Source organism: Balaenoptera borealis (genome assembly GCF_965194805.1).
Source record: "Balaenoptera borealis genome assembly, chromosome: 4".
In the NCBI taxonomy this organism is placed as follows: domain Eukaryota; kingdom Metazoa; phylum Chordata; class Mammalia; order Artiodactyla; family Balaenopteridae; genus Balaenoptera; species Balaenoptera borealis.
Genome location: NC_138861.1, coordinates 114,865,148 through 114,881,827, shown reverse-complemented (window position 1 = coordinate 114,881,827; position 16,680 = coordinate 114,865,148). Strand labels below are relative to the sequence as shown.

Here is a 16,680-nt window from a genome sequence, read left to right as displayed (position 1 = left end):
ATGTCAATATAGATATATATGTACATGTACTATACTATATGTACATATACATAGACACTATTTTCCTTTCTTTAAGGAATTCTGTTTGCATTCTAACTTGTTTTATAATTATGTCAAGATACCAGAACTTCAGAGAAAAGAGCTTCAACTTCTTAGAATGGCAGAAGACGTCAATAAAACTCATAAAAAAGTGAATGAAATGGAACAATTGAAGAAGCAATTTGAGACCCAAAATTTATCTGTGCAAAATGTGGCAATGAATAACTTACACTTGACCAAGAAACTGTATGAAAGCCTTGAAGAAATAAGAATTGTAGCTAAGGAAAGAGATGAGCTAAAGAGAATAAAAGAGTCTCTCACAATGGAAAGAGACCAATTCAGAGAAACATTGAGAGAAATGATAGCTAGAGTGAGTTCAGAATCTTCCCCTATCTAGTAACTATTTATAAGAATCAAACTTTCTTGGAAAGGGTAACAGTGTTTTTTTTATATTTCCTGGAAACGTCTATAAACAGTGAAGGATAATGAGGGAAACTATTAATTATAATTTTTCACACAAATAGAAAATACAGTTTTAAAAGAAGCCAAAATGATGTTATTCAGATATTACTACTTTTTTTTTTTCTTTTTGGTAATAACATTTTTTTTAATTGAAGTATAGTTGATGTACAGTATTATATGTTACAGGTGTGCAATATAGTGATCCACGATTTTTAAAGGTTATACTCCATTTATAGTTATTATAAAATATTGTTTATTCCCCATGTTGTGCAGTATATCTGGGTAGCTTATTTCATACATAATAGTTTGTACCTCTTAATCCCCTACCCCTATATTGTCCCTTCCCCCTTCCCTCTCCCCACTGGTAACCACTGGCTTGTTCTCTACATCTGTGAGTCTGCTTCTTGTTTGTTATATTCATTAGTTTGTTATATTTTTTAGATTCCACATGTAAGTGATATCATACAGCATTTGTCTTTCTCTGTCTGACTTACTTCACTTAGCATATTCCCCTAGAAGTCCATCCATGTTGTTGCAAATGGGAAATTTTCGTTCTTTTCTATGGCTGAGTAGTATTCCATTGTGTATGTGTATGTGTATATATGTATATACCACATCTTCTTTATCCGTTCATCTGTTGATGGACACTTGGGTTGCTTCCATATCTGGGCAATTGTAAATAATGCTGCTATAAACATTAGGGTGCATGTATCTTTTCGAATTAATGTTTTTGTTTTTTAGAAAATACCTTTTTTTTTTTTAACTCTTTATTTTCTATTGGAGTATAGCCGATTAACAATGTTATGATACTTTCAGGTGCACAGCAAAGGGACTCAGCCATACATGCGCATGTATCCATTCTCCCCAAAACTCCCCTCCCAATTCTTTAGTTTTAAGAAAAAAATTGTTAAATAAAGCAGACTATTTTCTTCAGTGTAGTTTTTAAAAGGGTTTTTAAACCAGGAAATAACATTATTCTCAGTGGAGAAATATTTGTAAAAGATTAAATATCTCATTTCTCTACCTCTACACGATAGAGTTTTAAACATAGGCTCTTGTTAGTGAAGTTAGAAGGAAGAAAAGCAAGATGAGTATAAAAAAGGAAGTTCTACTAATATGTCTATTTATAGATATTCAGAATCACATATCTCAAAGAACTGAACTGAATCCCTCTATAAAATTCAGACAAATAAGAAATTGTATGAAATCTATAAAAATCTTATTTTCATATTTCATTCTCATGTTCATCATTATCTCATAGTAAAGAAATAATAAAATGGAAAGCAATACCATTTGTAATCTCAGTAGAAATTTCAGACAGTTGGAAATCATCTTTATGTGGGCTCTAACTAAATTTATAGACTTAATTCATTCAACAAGTATTTATTGAACAATGTTTTATTTTGCACTTTTAATCAGAAATACAAAATATAAACAGGATATGAATTTTCTGTTCCAAGGTGCTGGAAAGAATATATGAACAGGGTTTGGAACACCACAGGCAGTATACTTGGTTTTGCTAGCATATATGAGTTGGCAGCAGTGATTCTAAGACAGAGATTTGGAAGAGTAGGAACCAGAGATATATCTAAAATCCAATTTGCAACTATAGATAGTAAAGCAACAAATCCTATCTTCAAAAAATATGTGGTTTTCCCACTTTTTCCAATGAGTTGAGGTCACTCAGCATAAGATTTAGTGTTACTGTTATTCATTTTCTGAGCACTTTTAACATTGCTTTTGAGTTGCATGTGTGATATTTAATTCCATTATTGAAAAGATATAAAAATGTAATCAAAGTATATGATTAGACATTGTATGTTAATATAGTTACAGCTGAAGCCTTGCTTATTTCTTTGTATCAAAGCAGAAGCAACAGAACCATGAAGAGGTAGTAAAATATGAAAAAAAATTACTGTGTGATGGAAACCAACACCTTATAGAAAGCCTGAGAGAAAAGTGCTTCAGGATAAAAGTAAGTGCTCTCCTGTTAATATTACAAATGATTATTTGTAATACCCTTCCAAAGGCCTAATGTGGAATGAACAGATAATGCTCAATATTTTTCTAAACTTTATAATCTAGTACAAGTATGTATATGTGTACATATATACGTGCATACACCACACACAGAAAACAGAGGAGTTTGTGATTTTAAGGCCTCACTGGAAAGGTGATGTTTGAGCAAATACCTGAAAAAGGTAAAGGATCAAGCCACACAGGTATACAGGGAAAGAGCAGTATAAGCAGAGGGAACAGCAAGTAGAAAGCTTCTGAGACAGAAGCCTGCCTGGTGGGTTCCAGGAACATCAAGAAGGAGGATAGCCAGTTAGAAATGAGGTCAGGAGTTAATGGGGAAGAGGCAGGCTGTGGGGCCTTCAGCGGACTTTGGGTTTTACTGTGAGTAAGACGGAGAATCCCTTGGACAATTTTGAGTACAGAGAGACATGATCTGAGTTACATTTTAAAGGAATGTTATTGAAAATGAGTGGAAGCAGGAGGGCCATGTGAAAGACTAATTTCAGTCATCCAGGCAAAGGTGATGGTGGCTCAGCCCAAAGAGGTAGCAGCAGAACTGGTGAGAAGTGTTCGGATTCTGAATACATATTGAGGGTAAAGCCAACAGGATTTACTCTCACCCCTGTTAGAATGCAAAGTCCCTAAAAACTTTTTTGTGTTGGTTATGGCTGTATCACTTAGAAAAATTCCAGACGGAAATCAGCATTCAGTATGTATTTCTTAAAAGTACAAATGAATGACTCTACAGTGCTGCTCCATACCATGATGTGATTCATTCTGAGACTAAAGGAAGAATCCCCCCTCCAACATCCCACATTAATGAACATCTGTCTAGCTTTTCCTTAAATTATAAAACAGAGAGCTCGTTGTTGTCAGAAGCCCCTTCTATAATTTAACACCCTGAACTAAACATGTTATTTATTACATGACTGTAGCAACTTGAACTTAATGTGTTCTTCCACCTGTACTCTGACCAAGGGCTCACTTGCCTAGCCTCTCGTCATTTGTGTTGATGGGCCTAGGCTCATTGAGTGTCTTCCACGTGCAGGCACTGTACTGGGTACTTTACATCATGAGACGGGTTTTATTGTTCCATTTATAAACAAACAAACTGAGGCTCAGAGAGGAAGTTTAGTGGTTACCCAAGGTCACATAGGTAGTAAATTAGTAGAATCAGGGTTTGAAACCAGGTCTGACAAAGTAAAACTTGGGCATAGAAGCATTTTTACAAATATAATTTTATTTCCTTTAAACTATAATGTCTATATATTTTATAGATTGCATAGATATAGATATTATTTAATATTTGATCCCCTAGAAAACTTTGTGGCAATTATTGTGGTCTTCATTTTGTAGTGGTGAAAATGACTCAATGTTTCCCCAGTCAGCAAGTGGCAGAGCTAGAACCTGAACTCAAACTCTGATAAAAGGTCAGAAAACTTGGATTCTAGGCAGATAATAGAAATGTGTGAAGAGGCTCCACCAAGTTGACAAATAACTAGTTTGATTCTTAGTCACCTATCTACTCACTTACACTGCCTTCTGTAAATAGAAGCCAGCATTCAGCCTTGAGCTACAATACATACTAGATTGAATTCACTCACATTTCTCTTCAGACTTTGTAAATAAATGCTCCTTTAAATCATGGATATTCAAAAGACCAAAAGAAAATGCAGCAAAATGATAACAATGTTTGCTTCTGGTTTTCTTTGTTATATTTGTTTAAATTCTTTTAAATTTCCACAATAATTTCTATAATCCAAAATCAACAATAAGAGTTCGCTTTTGTTTATAAACACAAAGGTCGTAATTTATTTTTCTCCTACAAAAAGTATTAAAGAATTAAGTTTTGTTGCAATTCTAGGGCTGAGACTATTTCTTGTTAAATTAGAATGAATTGGTAAATTGAATAAATTCTAATTTTCTTTAGGAGCTTCTTAAGAGATACTCAGAGATGGATAATCATTATGAGTGCTTAAATAGATTGTCTCTTGACTTGAAGAAGGAAATCGAAACACAAAAAGAGCTTTCAATTAGAGTAAAAGCAAACCTCTCACTTCCATGTCCACAAAGCAAGCAAATTCAAAAACTTCTCACTGCAAACCAAAGATGTTCCATGGAATTTCATAGAGTCATGAAGAAACTTCAGGTACCATCTTTTTTAGTAATATCTTTGTAAATATCACTATAAATTTCCATTACAAACTTTAGTGTTTAAGTCCTGCTTTGAGAATTGACATATTTGTTATTTTAGTGTATTTACTACTGAATTAAAGATTATGTGGGTCTAAGAACAGTGTGTGCAAGATCCTCAATGCACCTAGGACCTGTTTATTCAACAAAACCTGAGCTTTGCCTATGGGCCTAGACACTGTCCAGGTGTTCAGGAGACAAGTATGAATAACATCTCAAGGATCTCATAGTGAGTTAGGCAGACATATAAACAGGTAATAAGTGTAGCAATAGAAGTACGTTTAGATTATATGACATACCAGATAAAAAGTTAAAGAAGATAAGACTGTAGTAGAAGACAGACTCAAATGATAAAGCTTGGAGTTCATTTTGTAAATGAGACAGAGCCATTGGACAGTTATTTTAAGGGGGTGGCAGTAGCATGATCAGATTATCATTTTAGATAACTTCACTGCAGACAAAGAAGAAATGAGTTTGTGGAGGATAAGCCTAGTGGCAGAGAGAAGAGATAAGAGACAGTTACAGTGGTCCAGATGAGCTATTATGAGCGACTGTACTGCTAGGGAAGGATTCATAGGAATGGAGAGGACAGACGAGGTTAAAGAAACATTTGGCAGCTTAAGATAGTAGTTCATGTTGTTGGTGGTGGAGGTACGGGAGAGAAGTTTAGATTGAGTCCCAGAATTTGGGCTTAGCCAGGTTTGTGGAGAGTGGTACCATTAACTGAGCTAGAGAGGGAAAAGAGATGAGGTGTTTAGTTTGAGATGTTTTGAGGTAGAGAGAGATACCTAAGACAGAACGTCTAAGAAGGGAGACCAAGCAGGCATTTAGTCGAGAGTCTGAGGCTTGTCAGGAGAAAAGTCAGGACTAAAGATAAAGATTTGGGATTCATATAGGTGATAGATTGCACAACATGTGTAAGGTCTCCCAGAAAACATAATAGAGGAATAAGAGTTTGGGGATAAGTTTGGATAAGATCCGAACTCCAGAAAAGATAGTTCTCCAAGAGACAGTAGCAGAAAAGAGCAACTCATGGGTTCAAGGTTAGAAAAGTCAAAGTGACAGAAAAGAACCAAGCAACAGTGCTATTACTTAAGTCAGTGGATGAGGGTACGTCAGAGATGAAGTAGTCAAGAGTGGCAGATGCTTCAGTCAGCTAGAATGTGGACTGAAGAGATCTCCTCAGTTTTTTTATAATAGAGCTCACTGGTGACATCTGTCAGAGCAGTTTTAGTTGAGTAGTTAAGGAAAAGGCCAAATTATAAGACTTAAGGAATGGTGGATGTTAAGGAAGTAAGGAGCTGGTATCTGCCCTTCCTAGGTGAATTGCCCCTTATGCCCTGATATTCTTCCACAAACCCTGGCAATCAGATATCCAGAACTTATTGAGGAGATCCGTGAAGCATATGGCATTCAAATTATTGTCACCTTAAAGCCAAACATCTAAATATGCTTGACAAGTAAATCTTGGGACACGTCATACCCATTTTGGTTACCCAATCAAGGTAGGCAGAAGATGTTGAAAATGAATCTCAGGTATCTAGCTGGGAACTGGGTGATTGATGACATAATTAACCAAAAGGGGGGTAATAGGCAAAGGTGGGTTTCTAGGGAAAGGAATCGTGTGCATTTTATTTATTTTTTATTTATTTATTTATTTTTTCATTTTAAATCTATTGAATTTGAGGTAACTGTAGGACATCCATGAGGTATATCCAGGGGCAAGTCAGAAATATGGAACTAGATGGAGGCCTGGAAGTTATTCTCCCAACTTGCTGAGAAGAGAAAATTGGGGATAGAGAGAGGCTCTTTCCTTCTCCCTCACTTACCATAGGATATAGATAATAAGAGATGCCATCCTACCTCATAGTCTCAGGGGTTTAAAACTTCATCTAAATGTGGTACAAGTTTCATTTTCCAATTTGTTTAATGTTTTTCTGCAAGTATGTGTTAAGCCATGTTACAAAGATAAAGGAAGAACAACATGAATCCATCAATAAACTTGAAGTGGCTTTTATTGATGAAGTGGAAAAGCAAAATGAACTGCTAATTAAAATACAGCACCTTCAACAAGATTATGATGTACTGCCCAAAGAATTAAGGGACCTCAAATTGAGCCAGAGTATGGATCTGCATATTGAGGTACAATTTGTTTAAAATGGGTTTAATTAGATTTCAAGCCTTTTTATCAAGTAGAAAAGTACCTTTTCATATGTTTAGAGTCATTTTTATTTACCAAAAATTAAAAATCAGTTGCAGAATGACAGCTGACCAGATGTAAAGAGTGCCAAGTAATAGTCTAGCCTCCTTTCAGAACCCCAAAGATACAGAAAATAGATGTAATATCATCAAGTGGGAATTCATGGAACCCCATAATAAGTTTCCAAATGCCTTCTAAAACTTCCTAGATCTGTGACTGGGAGTCAGAAACATTTTTATTACAACAGCTCTGCATGAAGTGTCCTGCTCCCTCTCAGCAGTATGAGGCAGGCATTCAACTCCCAAAACCATGTACAGCCTGTTTTATGCACAGAAAACTACATCCAGAAACAATTCATATTTTGTGATTATTAGTCACAGTTTTATAGTTTTGAGGGATTTTAATTCTAACATGCAGATTTGTAGACGTGCCTCCGTCATAAGCTATACACCAAAATTTTATTATCAAATAACTAAAGTTTTAAATTAGAATTATATTTACAGTACTTCAAAATATTAAGAATAAGAGTTCAGTAAGGTGTTTTCCCCTTTTTATGATATTTAGATTAAAACTTTTCTAATGTTCATGTGATTCAATGCTTATTTTTCTCAGGAAATTCTCAAGGATTTTTCAGAAAGTGATTGCCATAGCATAGAGACTGAATTTCAGCAAGTACTAAGTAATAGAAAAGAAATGACCCGGTTTTTGGAAGAGTGGTTGAATGCTCATTTTGATATAGAAAAGCTTAAAAATGGCATCCAGAAAGAAACTGATAGTATTTTTCAAGTGAATAACTGCTATAATAACAAAATAATTGTAAGTAGTAATTTTCTTGTGCTACCTCATTCTTTTTGTTGTTGTCTGCTTTAATTTTTATACCTCATTTGTAAAAAGACTTAGAGCAACTTAATTTTAAGTATTTTCTTAAAATTTATTTGAATATGCTTTGTGAAAAAAAACTGTGTAAAAACATCTTCTGCCTCTAATGTATTATGCTTCCTTAGGATAATTGAATATATATTTATACTTGTAAAGAAGATAACAAAATCTTGGTGTGTAGTAATCAATTTGTTACACACAGATTTGGAATCTGTGGAATCCGGAATCCTCTTGCGATTCTCCTCTTTCTTTTCTCACTTCTCACTGCTTCTGTGGGAATTGAGCCTTTTCCCCAAGTAGGCTCAGACAAGGTGAGACATGAGCCTGTTTCAGGGCTACAGGCAGCAGCTGTAGGAAAGCCCTGGACAAGCCTAGCCAGCTGCTTTATTAATAAGGCCTCACATGCTTTTTGTCTCAGCGGTGTCACTGTCACATGCCCTGATCCTTCAACTTTGATGTTCAAAAATGTGGTTTGTAATCATTGTTCCCAAGGTGATTAGCCCTAGTGGACAGATTCATAAGAAGCAACATTGCTTAAGACCAGTTTATTAATTTGTTTTACTTTCCACTGCTCAGAATATTCATTCTACTTTCTGAAGTAATCCCTATCTCATATACTTAGTAAAATATGCAGTAATCAGAAAGTTGCTTGTTATTATATGTAATTGGAACAAAGGGCCCCGGATTAATATTACAGCTTTTAATATTGGTTTTATATTCCTATGTTTGGGTAGTTATTTCCAGACAAAGACTTTAACTTCATCTAGAAACTAAAATCACATTGAAATATAGATAATGTTTAAAAAAAAATGTTTTCCTGTGGCTGGATTGTTCATCCATTTGTTGAATACCCCAAGCAAAATAGTAAATGAGCTGTTTAAAAAAAAAAAAAAAAGTCCACAGTCAGTGGAGAAAAGCATAACTGATGTTTGGACAAGATAATTTCCATATAATTCTGTGTTGTTCTGTAATGTTGAGGGCCCAGTTGTGATTAAAGAGTAGGGATTCCTTCAACAAGGTCCTACTGTTTAGCACAGGGAACTATACTCAATATTTTGTAATAACCTATAAGGGAAAAGAATATGAAAAAAAAGGTACGTATGTATGTGTAACTGAATCACTTTGCTGTACACCTGAAACTACACAACATTGTAAATCACTTATACTTCAATAAAAAGGAAAAGAAAAGAAAGTAGGGATTCCTGCTGTGGGGATCAGCATGGATCAGCATGGATATGTGGTTTCTTCCAGCACCCTGAAAGAAGGAACTGGTAATTCTGTATGGTGGGAGGTCCATAGTCTAGAGCCATGGAGGGTCCAGGATGCCAGCAAGAACAAAACTAATTTAGGATCCAAGTCTGACAGAATTGCCGTAAAACCACAAAGAAATTTATAGGTAAGACCAATAAGGCATCCATGATGAGAGCAAAAAAGTACATCCCTTAGGAATTAGGAAGTAAAAAGATGATATGAGTAATTTCAGAGTTAGTTAGGCTTTGATGTAAAAGAAGACATTGGTTGATCATTATTCCCGGCACAGAAATACAAGGTTTTCAGATTAATTACCAAAAGTCAGTGAATGATTTTCCCTGGAACCACTGAGGTTTGGAATGAAAATAGCTTGTTGTTAAGTTTATTGGTTATGCTCTGCTATTAGATGTCAGTTAATGTTTATATATGACATGATATGTGTCATAACATACATAATAACTTTAACCTGCACAAGTCTTCAGTTTCTTCTTCATACATTAGTACTGATCTAATAAGGTAAGATTATCATCTTGCAAATCAATACGAATGCTCTCCAGCCTTTATTCTTTTATTCTCATCACCAACATCCAACATCGTTTGAAATTTCAGGAACTGACGCAAACCACAAAGAGTGTTCACATTCTTTTAAAGTGCTGTTCTGGAATATTCTGAATAATTTCGGCATATGCCTTGTCCTAGAAATCTATTATTTTCATAGTGGGGTTTTTTTTAATGTAATTCATCTTAGAGCTATAATGGTGTTTTTACTATCCAATAGGCTATAATGAATGAATCAACAGAATTCGAAGAAAGAAATGCCACCATAGCCAAAGAATGGGAACATGATCTGAAATCAATGAAAGAGAACAATGAAAAACTGTTTAAAAACTACCAAACTTTGAAGATCTCCCTGACCTCTGGTGCCCTTGTTAATCCTACTACACAAGACAATAAGAATCTTCATGTTACATTAAGAGCTACACAGCAAGCCACAGAGGTATGTACTTTCTTATGTTTTTCAATTTGCAGCTTCATCAAAGACTTAAAAATGCATTTAATATCTTATATAACATTTATATATAACATGTCTTATATAACATTTCAGAGCAAAATTATAGTATTGAATGTGTTGAGTAACATGGACCATCTTTGTGTCCATGTGATGGGCTTGTTTTTTAAATATAGTTCTATCGTGGCTATCACCCAACTAAATATGAAGCTAGACATTATACAAGAACTTCCCTTTGGATTATAAAACAGAAGTAACTCATAGCTTAATTTGATTACTAGATACAGACACTTAAAGTATTATTACCATACAGTGTAAGTTTCCTAAATCATGTGACTTTCTATTAAAATATAATCTGTGTCTGTATACAGAACTAGTTTAGGGGGAAAGAGCAATTTAGTTTTTCTCTAATTATCATCAGTGTCTTTCATACTGGTTAATGTTATAATCAAGATCAAAATGGAAGAGGCCAAAAATATAACAGATTTCTTAAGCGGATTAACCTGTATCCAAGAATCAGTATGTTATTTGAATAGTTCAATTACTTTGTTAACTACCCTTACGTGGGACTCTGTAAAGAGAACATGCTATTTTATTTTGTTAGCACACAAAATGACTTAGTAGGGCACCCAAGAGTGTATATAATTTATACACTTATACACTTATATAACTTATAACTTATCATTTTTACCAAAATAAATACTTATAATAAAACATCAACCACTAGTTTAATCATTACCAGTGGAAACTAGAAGGTCACTAGTATACTATTGATTGATCTGCTGCACTACACTACCTCAGTCAGCTGGCAGAGATAAAATAGCAGAAATTTGAAACCCATCTACCAAAGCAATAAGATAAAGAAGCAGAGGGAGATTACATCCTTAGTGACCCAGGAAGTGCCCTATCAGATAAGAAATAATATGCTATCAGTTTGGTAATTATGCCAAATTAGAGTAGTTTGGTAATGATACAGAAATAGATAACTAGAGTAGTTTGGTAACGATGCAGAAATAGGTAAACAGAGCATTGGAGCAGAACAGAGTTCAGCATCATACTCAGATAAGTATGAGAATTTAGTTTATGATAATGGTAACAGCCAGCTCAGTGGGGAAAAGACGATTTACTTAACGTTTGATTCAGAGCAACCATCGAGCTATCTGGAAAAAAAGTCTGGATTTCTACCCAACTCATGAAACAAAGATAAATTCTGAGTAGGTCAAAAAACACATTTTCCAGGAAAACCTGCATATATATATATGTGAATAATCTTATAAATATGAACAAATTCAGGTATTTAAATTCCAGTATTTTTGTACTTGGAAAAAACTGGAAATAACCTAAGCGTTCATTAGTGGATGATCTCCGTGAAACAGGATGTATGTATCCATGAAAACAAATATGAGAGATCTATGTGTATCGATAATGGAAAGATCTGGAAAATATATTATTAGATTTTTTTTTAAATGCAGAACTATATATTTAGTATACTATATATTTAGTAACTATATATTTATTTCCTACTGTGTGTATGACTGTTTTTATGAACAGAATATTCACTTACGCTTAGATACACATAGAAAACTTCTGGAAGGATACACCTGAAAGAGTTTAGTCATTGCTTCATTCAGGGTCAGCTAGGGTTCTGAGGTGGGGAAACTTACTCTTCATCAAATGCCTCTGAATTTTTCCATATGCTTGTATTTTTCAAGTTAAAAAGTAGGTAATAAAAATAAAGGAAAAGACATGTATTACTTTAAAGAGCTAATTATCAAATGTACTTTCTCTAAGTGGTGTTAATTTAAAATGTGAGTACCTATTTAATATGCTTGGCACCATGCGAACTAGTAAATAAATGCTAAACCTTATAATGTAAAATGTGGGCATTTTTTAATCCAAAAGACATCAGCTTATAAATAAAAAAAAATACATGTGTAAATTGAGTGACATTGGCTTCTCTTCTTTTCTATCCTTTGTTAGTGAAATCTGTGAAAATTAATTCCTATATATGATTATTTTTGTCTTAAACTTATATACTAAGACTCTGTCTATATGGCAGACCTTAAACATGTGTACTTTTTCTAATAGAAAACTCAAGAGCTGGAAATGTCACTCCATGAAGCTAAAGAAAGCGCTATGCATAAAGAAGGCAAGATTATAAAGATGCAGAAAGAACTTGAGATGACTCATGACATAATAGCAAAACTTCAAGGGCAAGTTAATGAATCAAATGATTGCCTTGAAAAAACAAAAGAAATGATCCAAGTACTTCAGGTAATTTAACAAACTCATTTTATAAATAAAAGGGTTTGGTTTTTTTATTTTCTTTTACTGTTGAATTTGACAGATAATCTAGGACTCAACTTTTACTTCAACTTCCTATTATCTATGAATATCTGAAGTTCAGTACTCAAACTTTTAAAAAGCAAGTGACAACTTAGAAATGAAATGCAGGAGTATATTTTCATTCAAGATAATGATTTTTATCTTCCTAGAAAAATTATTTTTAAGAGATATAAATATTATTCTTTATAGTTTAAAATGTATATTTTTTTATTTTTCAAAAAAAGGCTTCCTATCTAAATATTTAACATTCTTTATTAGATAAGTGCATTTTAAAATTCTCTTTTCTTCTGCTTAATCCCTTGTTATTGAGTCCCAGCCTTTCGGCTGACTCTGACCTATTTTCTTTATAAAGAGCAGTAGTATAAATCTTTTTGACAATGAATGCCATTACACAGTTTGCACCCTCATTCATCATATCCTTACCACTCCCTTTTGTTTTAGCCCAGACACTTCTCACACTTCTGCTACTTGAGTCCAGCCCTAATAAGTATTTGTGCTATTCCTGCTCCAGTGTCTCTTCATTGCAGTTAAAATTAGGAATAAGTCAAGGATGTCTGTTCTTTCCATTATTTAACATTGTTCTAAAAATTCTGGTTCATTCAGTGAGACATGAAACAGAGAGGCAAGAGAAAATAATCTCAGTTTTGTTTTCCAACAATTGTTGATATAGCTAAAAACCAAGAAAATCAACTGTGAGGCTTTAGAATTTTTGATAGTAATTTTTTAATATTTCAAATAATTAAATGACCACATTTTTATTCTTTCAACAAATATTTTTGGGTACCTGCTGTGTGTTGGTCATTGTTCTAGATGCCATGTATACAGCAATGGGAAAAAAAAATAGAAGTTTCTCCCTTCCTTCAAGGAGTTTATGTTCTTGTTCAGGAAGACAGAAAATAATGAAGTATATATGTGTGTCAAATGGTGAAAAGTGCAATGGAAAAAAATTAAGCCAGACAAGGGTACATGGATACTGAGTGAGAGTTGGGGTATAAGGGAAAGAGATGTGACTTTATAAAAGGGCATTGAGGGCTTCCCTGGTGGTGCAGTGGTTGAGAATCTGCCTGCCAATGCAGGGGACACGGGTTCAAGCCCTGGTCTGGGAGGATCCCACGTGCCACGGAGCAACTGGGCCCGTGAGCCACAATTACTGAGCCTGCGCATCTGGAGCCTGTGCTCCACAACAAGAGAGGCCGTGATAGAGAGGCCCGCGCACCGTGATGAAGAGTGGCCCCCACTTGCCACAACTAGAGAAAGCCCTCGCACAGAAACGAAGACCCAACACAGCCATAAATAAATAAATAAAAATTTAAAAAAATAAAAGGGCATTGAGGAGAGCCACACCTTTAAGGTGACATGAAGTGATGGGGTGAGTGGAGTGATGTGGTAGGAAGAGGGCCTTCTAGGCAAAGGAAATAGCAAACACAAAGGCTTCAACACAGAAACAGTCTAGACATGTTTAAGAAACCACAAGAAAGCCATTGTCTCCTGAGCAGAGTGAGCAAAAGAATAGAGGTGGGAAATAAGGTGAGAAGTAGCAGAGAATCAACTCATAAGGGGTCTTGCAGACTACTTTGGTTTTTATTCTGGGTGAGATGGGAAATCATCAGAGGATTTTGGCTAAAGGATATTGTGGTCTTACTTAATTTTTTTAAAATTGCCCTTTGAAGACAGAATACAGAAGGGTGCGTTAGTGTGACATGCTAGCTGCTACAGCAAAGGGAACCAAAAATGCAATGGCTCAAATAAGATGGAAGGTTATTTCTCTAACTCATATAAAAGCCTGAGTTCCAGGCTGGGGGATGGCTTCATTCCACATGATCAATCAGAGGCCCACATCTCTCCCATCTTGTTTCTCTGCCACGCTCTTGGGTGCTGTTTTCATCTTAGTGGTTAAAGCCAGGTTGTAAGCTGTCCATGCTTGGGCTCACAGGAAAGGGACAAGATAGAGAAGCTAAAATATCTTAAAATCTCTAGTCTCAAAGCCTCTGGTCCAGAAGTGGCACACATCTCTTCCTCTCATATTTCTTGGAGTCAGAGATGATTTCCCTAGTTTTTGGCCTGAGCAACTGGAAGAAGGACTTGCCGTTTATGGAGATAGAAAAGACTGCCAGAAGAGCAAGTTTGAAAACATGGGAGCAGACTCAGAGTTCAGTTTTGAGCACGTTGAATTTGAAATGCCTATCGGGGACACCCAAGCTGAGATATGTCTTAGGCAGTTGGATATGTGACTCTGAGAGAGAGAGAGAGAGATCTAAACTTGAGGTGTAAGTCTGGGGAATTGTCAGCATATAAAAGTCATGAGACTAGATGGGAGCATGAACATATGGAGAAGAGATGTGGAGTAACTAAAAGATACTGAGATGGAGCAGGCGTGCATAAAAGAGAAAGAGGGGCAGGTGGGGGGCAAGAGAGAGTGGTTCTAATTTCCTCATATAAGTGAAGAAAGGGCATAAAGAAAGAGGGAGTGAGCAGCAAACTTCACATTCAGTATAGATTGATACCTATATTATGGAGAGACAAGTATCTTTCCTGCATACCAGAAGTAACCATTTAGATAATATAGCGGGGTCTGGGGGGTCTTGTACAGCACCCTTGGGGAAAGAAAGCAAAATACAGGGTATCCATAACAATCTTTGTACAGTTTGAATTTTTGAAAAATTTGTTTCTGTGTATTATATAAATATTCTATAAAATGCAGTCTTTTGCATGTAACTCAAGAGTTGGCATAATAAAAAAATTAAAAACTATTTACCACTATTTGAAAATACCTATCCAATATAATGTAGGGTTTATTAATGGAATATGGAAGAAAGTAGTTTGAACAAATGAATCATTAACAATTTCATTTAAATCTTTATATTTTTCCTCTGTTGTATCTTTACAAATTGTTTATGTCAAATAGCAGTGAATTTGTTAAAAATTTAAACTGCACTAGAACTTTATGGACATCCTACACAACAGGAAAAAAATCTTATAATGGCCACAGAATCTAAAATAAAGTGTTTGAAGACTAAACAAAAGATGAGGAAAACATATATGAAAGGAACAACAAAACTTCAAAGAGTAATATAGGAGAACGTGTGGTTTAAGATTTGAAACTTACCATTTCCTGTTTTGGAACCTAAATACTGTACATCCATCAGTTTTTCCCAAATTAATTTCTAAATTTGATGTAATTTAATTCATACTCTCAAAGGAATTCTTTTTCTGGTAGAACAAGGAAAATTTCTTAACAGAATCCATCTAAAATATAGATGATAAATAGATCATGTTAACTAAAAATTGTATTTTCAGTTTATTAGGAAAACTATTTAAGGTGATCGGTATGTCTTGAGTTCAGCTTTCATCACATGCCAAACGTTTGAAATATGGAATTCTTATTGTCTTTCATTTCTAAGGCAGTATTTCCAATTTTGATTTTTTTTACGTAAGAATTATTTTAAACAATGTTATATATGCCTAATTTATTTCATTATATTGTGGTAAAACGTTACTGTAACTTCTGCACTTATAGAATATATTTAAAAAATTTTTGATATCATAAATGGATAATTGTTTTTGGAGTTCTTTGAATTTTTAAAACAGTATATAGACAAATAGATCAATGGAATAGAATAGAGGGCACAGAAATAGACCCACACAAATACAGTCAACTGATCTTTGACAAAAGAACAAAGGCAATTCAGTGGTTCAGTGGAAAAGGATAATCTTATCAACTAATGGTGCTGGACCAATTGCACATTCACAAGCGAAAAAACAAGGCTTGACACAGACCTTACACCTTTCACAAAAATTAACTCAATTGATCATAAACCTAAATATAAAACACAGAACTAGGAAACTCCTAGAAGATGAGATAGGAGAAAAAGTAGCTGACCTTGGGTTTGGCGATGACTTTTTTAGGCACAACACCAAGAACACGATCCGTGAAAGAAAAAATTGATAAGTTGGACTTATTTAAATTAAAAACATTTGCCCTGTGAAAGGCAAACCATAGACTGGGAGAAAAATGTTTGCAAAACATATCTGATAAAGGACTGTTATCCAGAATATACAAAGAACTCTTAAAACTAAATATAATAAGAGAACAAACCCGATTAAAAAACAGGCCACAAATCTGAATAGACACCCCACCAAAGAAGACAGACACATGGCAAATAAACATAAGAAAAGAGGCTCAACATCATGTCATTACAGAATTGAAAATCAAAATGACAAGAATAACACTACACACCTATGGTATCTCAAAATACCGTAACAGCCAAAATTCAAAACACTG

At 34.6% G+C, this 16,680-nt stretch overlaps 1 protein-coding gene across 7 annotated transcripts in view; it reads left to right on the top strand.

Moving 5' to 3' along the window:
• Window positions 1–16,680, top strand: part of CENPE (centromere protein E) — a gene marked incomplete at its 5' end in the record, with an annotated part of 73,929 nt that overhangs the window by 47,063 nt on the left and 10,186 nt on the right. For 3 of the 7 annotated variants that reach the window (XM_082389057.1, XM_082389056.1, XM_082389054.1), the window contains 7 exons: window positions 119–409; window positions 2,369–2,476; window positions 4,451–4,669; window positions 6,658–6,855; window positions 7,526–7,729; window positions 9,822–10,040; window positions 12,141–12,326. In XM_082389057.1, the coding sequence (XP_082245183.1) occupies window positions 119–409; window positions 2,369–2,476; window positions 4,451–4,669; window positions 6,658–6,855; window positions 7,526–7,729; window positions 9,822–10,040; window positions 12,141–12,326 (1,425 nt within the window). The remainder of the gene's footprint in view (window positions 1–118; window positions 410–2,368; window positions 2,477–4,450; window positions 4,670–6,657; window positions 6,856–7,525; window positions 7,730–9,821; window positions 10,041–12,140; window positions 12,327–16,680) is intronic. The other 4 variants (XM_082389060.1, XM_082389058.1, XM_082389055.1 and 1 more) reach the window with 3 other exon arrangements.